This window comes from Ornithorhynchus anatinus, chromosome 1 (assembly GCF_004115215.2).
Source record: "Ornithorhynchus anatinus isolate Pmale09 chromosome 1, mOrnAna1.pri.v4, whole genome shotgun sequence".
Taxonomy (NCBI): Eukaryota; Metazoa; Chordata; class Mammalia; order Monotremata; family Ornithorhynchidae; genus Ornithorhynchus; species Ornithorhynchus anatinus.
In genome coordinates, this window is record NC_041728.1 from 26,071,343 (window position 1) to 26,083,399 (window position 12,057).

General features: G+C 44.2%; 1 protein-coding gene across 1 annotated transcript in view; it reads left to right on the forward strand.

The window, feature by feature from the left end:
- Positions 1-12,057, forward strand: part of SCAMP1 (secretory carrier membrane protein 1) — a 72,877-nt gene that overhangs the window by 19,451 nt on the left and 41,369 nt on the right. Inside the window, exon 2 of the mRNA XM_029064696.2 lies at positions 10,284-10,361. Coding sequence (XP_028920529.1) covers positions 10,284-10,361 — 78 coding nt within the window. The remainder of the gene's footprint in view (positions 1-10,283; positions 10,362-12,057) is intronic.

Below are 12,057 nucleotides of genomic sequence, written 5' to 3' on the forward strand. Positions count from 1 at the left end.
CCAGTCTATACTTCATTCTGCTGCCTGAATCCTTTTTTTAAGCATTCAGTCCGTTTCCCCACTCCTCAGGAACCTCCAGTGATTTCCCCAGCAAACCGCAGGCTTTAAAGCACTCAAATTCCTTGTCCCCTCCTCTTTTTCCTCGCTGATGTATTACAACTTCCCAGTCCGCTCAGTGCTCTCCTCTGCCCACCTTTTCACTGTACTTCAATTTCGTCCGTCTCAGCATTGACCTCTTTCGTACGTCCTGCCTCTGGCTTGGAACTCCTTCCTCCTTCATATCCAATCACTCCGTCCACTCCCAAAACCTTATTAGAATCACATCTCCAGGGGGCCTCGAACTTTGTCCGAGCACTTGGATTTGTTCCTTTTACTGTACCACACCCTCAGCCGCACAGCACTTGTGTACCTTTCTAAAGTGCATTTTACTATATGTCTCCCCCTCTAGACAGTAAATTCATTATGGGCAAGGAACATGTCTAGCAACTCTATTATCTTTTACTTTAGCACAGTGCTCCTCACCCAGTAAGTACTCAAATACAACAGGTTGATAGGCGAGATCCCTGCTTTTGGGGGATATACAATTTATCATTTTGTGGCTCTGGAAATTCTGGGAAAAGGGATCCCTGTCGTTTTAAAATGGAGGACCAAAGCCCTATTGATAAGTTTATGCTTGTTGTCTTTTATTTTGTTTGTCAATGGCCCACTTGTAAGATTTTTTTTCCCCAAGGCTGTACATCATACGCTTAGTAGCCTGTAAATACTGCACTGTCATCTACTCCAATACTGCAGTGAGGGGGGAAAAAATTGCTAGAGTGGCCAGAAAAGAACTCGGTTCCAAATGAAAATGCTTTTGTCACATTTCCAGTGACTTCTAACCAGGAGTGAAGTTTAGTAGATGCCAGAAAAATAATAATAGTATTAAATGCTTAATATGAACCAGGCATTATACTAAGCACTGGGGTAGATATTCTGCAAGTAGTTTGGATACATTTCCTGTCCCATGTAGAGCACTAAGCACTGGGGTGGATACACTATAGGTAGGTAGGACACAAAAACAGAGCCCCTTATCTTCCCACCAAAACCCTATCCTTCCCTTTACTTTCCCAGCACTGTAGACAACACCACTATCCTTCCAGTCTCACAAGCCCGCAACCTTGGCATTATCCTTGACTCCTCTCTCTCATTCAACCAATATATCCAATCTATCACTAATACCTGTCAATTCAACTTCCACAACATCGCTAAAATCTGTCCTTTCCTCTCCACCCAAATTACTACTTTGTTAATCCGAAGACTTATCCTATCCCACCTCGATTGCTGTTTAGCTGCCTTGTTGACTTCTGTGCCCCCTGTCTCTCCCCACTCCAGTCCATACTTTACTCTGCTGCCCAGATCATTCTTCCACAAAATTGTTCAGTCCATGTTCCCCCACCCCTTAACCTGTAGCATCAAAGAGAAAATCCTCATTATTGGCTTTAAAACACTCAATCACCTTGTCCACCCCTACTTCACCTCGCTACTCTCCTACTACAACTCAGCCCGCGCACTTCATTCCTCTAATACTAACCTTCTCACTGTACTTCCATCTCATCTATTTCACCGCCGACCTCTCACAACGTATTCTATTTCACAGCCTACCTCTGGCTTGGAACGCCCTCCCTCATATTGGACAGATAATTACTCTCCCCCACTTCAAAGCCTCACTGAAAGCATATCTCCTCCAAGAAGCCTTCCCTGACTAAGCATTCCTCTCCTCTCCCACTCCCTTCTCCATCCCCCGACTTCCTCCCTTCGTTCATTCCTCCCTCCCATCTGCCCAGCACATATGTATATACCTGAATATATCTGTATATATATTAATGTCTGTCTCCCCCTCTAGACTGTGAGCTCATTGTGGACAGGGAATGTGTCTATCTGTTGTTATATTTTACTCTCCAAAGTGCTTTGCACTCAGTAAGCACTCAGTAAATATGATCGAATGAATGAATAAATGAACACCCTACTCACTGTAGCTCTATCTTGTCTATCTCACCCGTCCACGGCCTGCCTCTGGCCTGGAACATCCTTCCCCCTTCAAAGCCTTATCCTCTCCATGTCTCCTCGAAGAGGCCTTCCCTGACTAAACCCTGTTTTCCTTTTCTTCCACTCCCTCTGTGTCACCCTGACTTGCGCCCTATATTCATTTCCCCCCTCCCAGCCCCACAGCACTTATGTACATATAGGTAATTTATTTAAAGTAATGTCTGTCTCCCCTTCTAGACTGTAAGCTCATTGTGGGCAGGAAATGTCTGTTATATGGTTCCCTCCAAAACGCTGAGTACAGGGCAGAGGCACACAGTAGGCACTCAGTAAATATGATTGATTGATTCCTTGTCCCACATAAGACTCACAATCTAAGAAACCAGAAAATAATAGTAAATCTTAAGGAGACCCTAGGCAATTGGGTTCCCAATAGGCATCATAGCCAAGGTGCAGTCACAGTTACTTCTTCAAGATTGAAGCTGCTGCTCTGGAGTCCCGTCTCTCCACCCTACTCTTTCCAGAGTGTCTCTGGGGTCTTGTGGCATAGACCGTTTAGACTGCGAGCCCGTTATTGAGCAGGGATTGTCTCTTAAGTGCTTAGTACAGTGCTCTGCTCATAGTAAGCGCTCAATAAATACTATTGAATGAGTATAGCAAGGGACTCTAGGGCAGCAGTGCAACATCCAGGAGGGATTATGATGGATCTGAGTTTGGGAGGTAAAGCTTAGGCCTACCATGTATAAGCTCTTTTCCCCCCATTTCCCTCTGCTCCTCCCCCTCTCCCTTCGCATCCCCTCAGCACTGTACTCGTCTGCTCAACTGTATATATTTTCATTACCCTATTTATTTTGTTAATGAAATGTACATCACCTTGATTCTATTTATTTTCTATTGTTTTAATGAGATGTTCATCCCCTTGATTCTGTTTATTGCTAATGTTCTTGTCTGTCCGTCTCCCCCGATTAGACTGTAAGCCCGTCAAAGGGCAGGGACTGTCTCTATCGGTTACCGATTTGTACATTCGAAGCGCTTAGTACAGTGCTCTACACATAGTAAATACAATAAATACTATTGAATGAATGAATGATGTTAGACCATCTGCCAGAATGGCTTGGTATGCCGACCTCTAATCCAATCAGTCAATTAATCAATGGTATTTAGTGAGCGCTTATTATGTGCCGAGCACTGTACTAAGCACTTGGGAGAGTACAGTATAGCAGAATTAACAGACATGTTCCCTGCCTGTAATGAGCTTGCAGTCTAAAGTCTAATCTACAGACTGGGAGCTGGGGGATTTCTAGAGCGAGTATACTTCCTTACACAGTGGGCGCTTACTGTTGCCTGGAATTATTTTACTTGTGCATCCAGAGCCTTGCATTCAATGTAAATTTGGGCAAAGTGATGTACAAAGTTTGGAAACATTGTGGCCTAGTGGAAAGAGCACGGGCCTGGGAGTCAGAGGACCTGACTCCCAATCCCAGCTCTGCCACTCCTCTGCAGTGTGATGTTGGGCAAGTCACTTCTCTGTTCCTCAGTTATCTCATCTGTAAAATGGGGATTGACTGTGAGCCCCATGTGGGGTAGGGACTGTGTCCTACGTGGTTACTTTGAATCTACCTGAGCACCCAGAACTGTGCTAGACACACAGTAAACACTTAACAAAAACTGTAATTATTATTATTATTATTGTCAAGACTGTAGAAATTCAGGAAGTCCCCAAACTAGGAATCTTAAAGTAATTAAAAATGTATAGTCCAAATGTCAAATTCTCATACGCTTAAGGTAATAATGCTATTGTCAACAAAAACACTGCTTCACAGACATGGCTTAGTGGAAAGAGCACAGGCTTAGTGGAAAGAGGACAGTAGTAGTTTGGGTGGAGAGGAAAGGCTGAACAGAAGTCATGGGTTCTAATCCCAGCTCCTCCACTTGTCAGCTGTGTGACCTTGGGCAAGTCACTTCACTTCTCTGTGCCTCAGTTACCTCATCTGTAAAATGGGGATGAAGATTGTGAGCCCTACGTGGGACGACCTGATTACCTTGTATCTACCCTAGCGCTTAGGACAGGGCTTGGCACATAGTAATCCCTTAAAAGATACCAACATAGTTATTATTATTATTAGTCTTTTCTTTGGGTTCCTTTTACAGTCAGCCAGTTGCTCAAGTACACTAGTTTAGTGGCAGAAGCTATTTATTGCTTCTGCTGGTTTCCTTGCCCATTCTCGCCAAGAATGTAGCTGTGTTTTGTTTGTAACAATGTCAGTCACTTTATTATTTAGAATGAAATCCTCTCATTCTACACCCACTCTCTGGGGAACTCTCCGCTCACCTGGCTTCACCAGGATTACTCATCCTTCTTCCTGAATAACCTCCCTCTTCCCAGTGCCAGAAACCCACCACTTTGATGCCATCCTCACCCCCTAGCTGTCTTTCACCTGTCACATTCATTCTACTGCCATGTCCTCCACCTCTCCATCCAGAAAGCTACCACCCTGGAACTAGCTATGGTCATAATAATAATAATGATGGTATTTAAGCGCTTACTATGTGCCAATCACTGTTCTAAGTGCTGGGGTGGGTGCCATCCCTTGAAACTGATAATGAGAAGTTACTGCATAATGCGGAGATGGTTGAGCAGCCAGTGGAGAAACTTGAGGCGGAGACATATGCAGAACGATTATGTGGAAAAAATATAATAATAATAATTATGGTATTTGTAAAGCGCTATGTGCAGAGCACTGTTCTAAGCGCTGGGGTGGACACAGAGTAATCAGATTGTCCCACATGGGGCTCACATTTTTTAATCCCTATTTTTACAGATGAGTTAACTGAAGCACAGAGAAGCTAAGTGCCTTGCCCAAGATCACACAGCAGACAAGGGGTGGAGCCAGGATTAGAACCCATTCATTCAATAGTATTTATTGAGCGCTTACTATGTGCAGAGCACTGTACTAAGCGCTTGGGATGAACAAGTCGGCAATAGATAGAGACAGTCTATCTCTCGACCTCTGACTCCCAAACCCTGGCTCTTTCCACTAAGTCACGCTGTTTCAATATCTGGGCAGTAAAGTATTGCCTGGCGAGGGGACAGGCTGGAGATGAGACTGATAGATGCATTTAGTCGAGGCGGGTTGTGAAAAGTGGTTATGCCAGTGTGCTAGCGGATTGGATGGAGAGAAATCATTCAACGAATGGTGTTTATTGAGCCCTGTACTAAGTGTTTGGGAGAGTATGATATAGCGGAGTTGGAAGACATATTCTCTGTCCTCAAAGGACTTACAGTCTGGAGTGGGATACGGACATTTAAATAGTGGAAATGTATATTAGTGCTGTGGGGCTGAGGGTGAGGTAAATATCAAGTGGTTTAAAGATTCAGATCCAAGTGCGAGGGTGATGCAGAATAGAGAGGGAATAGGAGAAAAGAGATCTTTAATCAGAGAAGGTCACTTGGAGGAAAATGTTTATTTTAATAAGGCTTTGGAGGTGGGAGGGTGAGTTCCGGGCCAGAAGGAGGATGTGGGCAAGGGGTTGGCAGCGAGATAGACAGTATCAAGGTACGGTGACCAAGTTGGCATTAGAGGGATGGTGTGTGCAGATCTTGAGGAGCGGGAAGATTAGGCCTGGCCACTTTTTTAGAAAAATGATCTGAGCAACAGAGAAGTAAGGAGTGGAGTTGGGAGAAACAGGAGCCAAGGAGGTCAACTAGGAGGCTGATGCAGTAGTCGAGGTGAGATAAGTGCTTGGATCAGCACAGTAATTTGGATGGGGAGAAAAAATGGGCAGATTTTACCGATGTTGTGAAGGTAAAATAAACATGATGTGGTGACAGATTGAATATGGGGATTGGATTGAGAGAAATCAACCATTTATTGAGCATTTACTATATGCAGAGCACTGTACTGAGCGCGTGGTAGAGTACAGTATAACAATATAACAGACACATTCCCTACCCACAACAAGCTTACAGTCTAGAGAGGGAGGCAGACATTAATCTAAATTAATTATGGATATGTTTATAAGTGCTGTGGGGTTGGGAGGAGGGATGAATAAAGGGAGCAAGTCAGGGCAACACAGAAGGGAGATGAAAAGAAAAAGAGGGCTTAATTAGGGAAGGCTTCTTGGAGGAGATGTGCCTTCAATAAGGCTTTGAAGTAGGGAGAGTAATTGTCAGATATGAAGAGGGAGGGCAGGCCAGAGGCAGGACGAGTGGTCGGCGGCGAGATAGGCAAGATCGAGGTACATGTCAAGGATAATGCCAGTGCTACAGGCTTGTGAGACAGGAAGGCTGGTGGTGTTGTCTACAGTGAATGGGAGGACAGGGTTTGAATGGGAAGATGAGGATTTCTGTTTGACGTGTTCAGTCCAAAACAGGAAGAGGAGCAAATTCTAAAAATGTGAAGATAAAAGCAACAGGATGTAGTGACTGACTGGAGAGAGATGAGTCCCAGATAATGTCACGACCCGGATTATGATCTTGCTAGCTGCTCTCTTTGCCTGTTATATACCCCTATTCAGTCCTTCCATTTGTTTGAAGCTAATTTTCTAACACAACCGCACTCATGCTGGTTCCCCAGTTTAGAATTCCCTCCTTCCCCAGATCTATCAGACCACACAAATCTCCCAATTATCAAAGCCCTCCAAAAAGCTAGGCATTCCCTAAGTCATATAAACCCATCAAACATTTACCATTTAAAAACATTTATGCTCATCCTCAGCGCTTTTGTTTGCATTCAATTTATTTTGACTACTCTATTGAAAAAACAACACAAAACTGTCTCCCCAGTTAGAGCATCATTTCCTCATTTGTGCTTTCCAGATGTTTAGCAACCTGCAATGCCCCCAGCAGGGGCTTAATTCTCACACTACTACTTAGTGCTGTCCAAGCTGTTTATCTTCCCAACCGGAAACAACTGGGAATTATTACCTTTATAAGGTTTGGCTGCTTTAATCCCACCGAAAAGGCCTTTTAAAGTAGGATTTCTCAAATGTGAAGTATTTAGTAATAGCTAATTCCTTTTCAAAAAGAAATCCGGCTTGTAAATCCAGGTGAGAAAATCAACCGAGAAAATCCATTTCCACACCTCTCTGCCCTGGCTCAATATTTTTGAAGCAGGGCTAAGCAGTGAAGTATAGCAGAAAGTATCCCTGAGGGAGATCCAGCTAAGTGAATTATTGGTATTAAATGAGACCAAAAGAAGCCTATCTTTCAAGGGGTAGTGATGAGCGAAGAAGCCCCACCAGACTGTAAACTTTCTGAGGGTAGGATTCAGGTGCTCTCCCAAGCACTTAATACACCGCACAGGGTGAGTGCTGTTGATTGGGGAATGGCCAAATGCCTCTCTCAGTCTTTTGGCCTACTTGGTGAATATTCATGGGACACCAGCGTGCCATGACACCTTTAGAATTGTACCTTGGATTTGGAAAAAAATGACGACGACTGACATGAGAGATCCAGAATCAATACAGTTAACTTGGAAGGAGAAACAGAGTAGTAGGGGATGATAATAAAAGTTTGCATTGAAGTCTAGTAAGAGACCCACTTTATTTTCCCTAAAATAATAATAATGGTATTTGTTGAGTGTTTACTATGTGCCAACCACTGTATTAAGCCCTGGGGTGGATCCAAGCAAATCGGGTTGGGCACAGCCTACGTGGGACTCACAGTCTCAATCCCCATTTTACAGAAGAGGTAACTGAGGCCCAGAGAAGTGACTTGCCCAAGGTCACACAGCAGACAAGTGGCGGGGCCAGGATTAGAACCCACGACCTTCCGACGCCAGGCTTGTGCTCTATCCACTGCCTTGCTGCTTCTCACAGGGTAAAATGTAATACTATACTTAAGCATCATTGGGCGATTACAAGGGAGAATGAGAACTGTTAGAATCAGAAGCAGAATTTGAGGTAGTTTGGGTGCTCCTTTGTTATAATTCTGAGATTAAATTCAGTGTTGTAATTAAGAAAGTTCGTTGTGGGCAGGAAATGTCTGTTTATTGTTCAGGCATATTTATTGAGTGCTTACTGTGAGCAGACCACTCTAAGCACTTGGGAAAGTACAGCAATTATCAGTGATATTCTCTTCCCACAACAAGCTTACATTATAGAGTGGGGGAGACAGACATGAATACAAATAAATGAAATTACAGATATGCACATAAGTGTTGTCAGGCTGGGAGCGGGGAAGAGCAAAGGGAGCAAGTGAAGGCGGTGCAGAAGGGAGTGGAGATGAGGAAAAGTCTGGGAAGGCCTCTTGGAGGAGATGTACCTTCAATAAGGCTACGAAGGTGGGGGAGAGTAATCGTTGGTTTTGAGGAGGGAGGGCATTCCACGCCAGAGCCAGTTCATGGGCTGGGGTCATCAGTGAGGCAGGCGAGATCGAGGCACAGTGAGAAGGTTAGCGATAGAGGAGCGAAGTGTGCAGGTTGGGTTGTAGGAGAGAAGCGAGGTGAGGTAAGAGAGTGCAAGGGGATGGAGTGCTTTAAAGCCAATGGTGAGGAGTTTCTGTTTGATACGGAGTTGGCTGGGCAACCACAGGGGTTTTTTGAGGAGGGGAGTGACATGTGCTGATCTTTTTTGTAGAAAAATGATTTGGTTAGCAGAGTGAAGTATCAACCGGAGTAGGGAGAGGCAGGAGACTGGTAGGTCAGCAAGGAGGCCGATGCAGTAATCCAGGCGGGATAGGATGAGTGATTATATTAACCTGGCAGCGGTTTGGATGGAGAGGAAAGAGTGGATTTTAGCTATGATGTGAAGGTGGGACCGACAGGATTTGGTGACGGATTGAATGTGTGGGGTTGAACGAGAGAGGGGACTGAAGGATAACGCCAAGGTTATAGGCTGTTGAGGCAGGAAGGATAGTGGTACTGTCTACAGTGGGAAAGTCAGGGAGGACGGGATTTGGGTAGGAAGATAAGGAGCTCTGTTTTGGATGCTAGGCGAGGGCGTCAAAGTAGAGATGTCTTGAAGGCAGGAGGGGATGCGAGACTGGAGTGAGGGAGAGAGATCAGGGCTGGAGATGGAGATTTGTGTGTTATCTGCAAAGATGTGGTAGTTGAAGCCATGGAGGGAATGAGTTCTCCAAAGGAGTGGGTGTAGATGGAAAATATGTACTTTCCCTAAGCCCTTGGGAGAGGTCCATCTTTTCTGCATCTGTGTATTCTCCCAAGGGCTTAGTACAGTGCTCTGCACATAGTAAGCGCTCAGTAAATGTGACTGAATGAATGAATACATTGGGACCCTTTCTGTAATTTAAATTTATGAATTTTGAAGTGGTGAAGATTATCTGCTCGATTTCTACTAAGCAGGGTTTTGATGAGCAGCAGCATCTAATACATCTGCACCCACAGTTCCCAATAATAATAATAATGGTGGTATTTGTTAAGCAGTTACTATGTGCTAAGCACTGTTCTAAGCACTAGGGTAGATACAAGGTATTCAGGTTGTCCCACATGGGGCTTACAGTCTTAATACCCATTTTACAGATGAGGGAACTGAGGCACAGAGAAGTGAAGTGACTTGTCCAAAGTCACAGCAGACAAGTGGTGGACCCATATTATGTATAATCCAGAGATGTGCCATGAACTAATAGTGGAGGGGAAGAGAAGAGGGGAGAAGGGTGGTGGGGTGGGGTCTACAGTAGACTTTTTAATTACCTGTAGGACTTGTTCATCATGTCCTGAACAAGAAAATAACACATTTATGTCCCATAGAAAATGTATCCCCCACACTTTCAAGGAATGTAATAATTATGAATCCTGGGATAGGCCTGTAATTGTAATAGTTCTCAAATACTGTGTTTACTTGCATAAATGCCTCACTTTTTGAATAACTTTTGCAATATTAAAACAGATGGGGCTATTAAGCAAGGTCATATGAAGATTAATTCTAGCAATGGCATGCAGGAGGAAAGGAGTGGAGAAGGAAGAGAAAGAAGAGGGCACTTGTGGCTTAGTCTCTTCTTCAATCTCCCAGGGGATGCATGTAGTAGGGTCTTACTTAATTAACACTCCTCTTCTCTTTCTGCTCCAAAGTGTGCCTTCTTTCAAAGAAGAAGCTCCCCTCCTCAAGCATGAGTCCCTCTCCGTGGTATTATCACTTTGGGCCAATATTGCTATTACTGCTTAAAATTATGTGCTACAAAAAAAATCTTTTCTTCAAAAATTTAAGTGGGGCAAGTATGCAGTGACAACAATTTTTTGAAGTAGTATGATGTACTGTATAAATATTGATGCTGATAAAATAAAACACTTAATCTGTTTCAGGACCCATCAGTTACACAAGTGACTAGAAATGTTCCACCAGGACTGGACGAGTACAATCCATTCTCCGACTCCAGAACAGTAAGAATTTTCTTTAATCCTCAATCAGACCTCTCCTGAAGTTTTGTCAGTTACCTTTCCTCAAGATTTCAAATTGATTTGGCTGTGGTACTTAAGCCTTCCCCCAACCCCTTTTTAATCATCTTTGTTTAGTGCTTACTATTTTCCAGACACTATACTAAGCGCTGGGATAGACACAAGTTACTCAGGTTAGACATAATTCATGTCCCTTGTGGGACTCGGTTTTAATCCCCATTTTACAGATGAGGTGACTGCGGCACAGAGAAGTTAAGTGACTGCCCCAAGGTCACACAGCAGACAAGTGGCAGAGCTGGGATTAGAATTTAGATCCTGAGGGATAGAGCCCGTGCTCTATCGACTCAGCGACACCATTTTTCAGGAAATGTACTTCTGATCTCTAAATTTCACCCAACATGCCCTTCACAGCACTCAGCTGTCTGTCTCTCTTTCTCCCTGTTCCATTATCCTCCTTTCCCTCTCACACTTTCTCCTCTTCTGCTCTTCCCTTCTTTTAATAATAACTAATAATAATTAAGGTACTTAAGCGCTCTCATGCCATGAACTGTACTAAACTCTACAGTATAGATCCTTTATAATTAGGTTGGACACAGTCCCACAGGGGGCTCACAGTCTGAGTAGGAGAGTGTAGGATTTAATCTCCATTGGACAAAAGAGGAAGCTGATGCACAGAGAAGTGAAGCAGCTTGTCCAAGGTCACAGCCGACAAGTGCAGAGCCAGGATTAGAATGCAGGTCCTCTGACTCCCAGGCTGGTGCTCTGTCCACCAGGCCACGCTGCCTCACCCCAGTCCTTTCCTATCTCGTCTCCCTTTCGGCTCGTCCCTGTCCATCATCAGCTCCAGCTGCTGTGGAAGAACTGCTTTTTGCTGCCAGCGTCAACACCCTAGAGTTTGTGCTTCTAGGGCTGTGGGGGCTTTGTTTTGCAGCACTCCAACAGGAGTATAAACTCAGTAGCAGTTTCTATTTTCTCCTGGGCTTCTTCATCTGAGAAGCTCTCTTGCTTCCAATTGGGAGCCTGTCCTTTAAATTTAAACTGTGACAACCCCCCGCCCACCCCCCGGCATGGGACAGGATTGTGTCCAACCTGATTAACATGTATCTTCCCCAGCACATGGTACCATGCTGGACACACAGTAAGTGCTTAATCCAGTAGTGATAATAATAATAATAGTGAAAAATGAACCATGTGACTTCAGTTTACAATTTTGTATTGTTCACTCCGCAGAATCAGTGTTGTACTTAGCATGGAATGAGTGTTGCTGCAAATATTTTTAAAAAAATTACAAAGAGGGTAATTGATCTTAGACTGAAACTCATCATAGTTTACTTTTGAAGCGTTTAGATCTTCATAATTTATCGTAGATTAGTGAGGTGACGGTGGGTGTGTTTGTGCTTGGAGGAACACAAACTGCTCTGTGTCTCAGAAGCCAAAAAAAGAAATAGGTAGCATTGGTTTCCAACTTGGCCAGAGCAACCCTGAAACTCAGTGCTGGAAAGAAGGTCAAACTCAGAGGGACTCCAATCCGTGTTCTGGGGAGAAAAAAAAATCTGAAGCCAACGGGGACTGTGTTTGGGCAGAACTTGCAAGATGATCGGGAAGGTTGATGTTTCATCTCCTGAAGATGCACCTTCTAGGCCTCTGCCCAGTGGCTGATGGCAGAGGAGGAGAATACTGG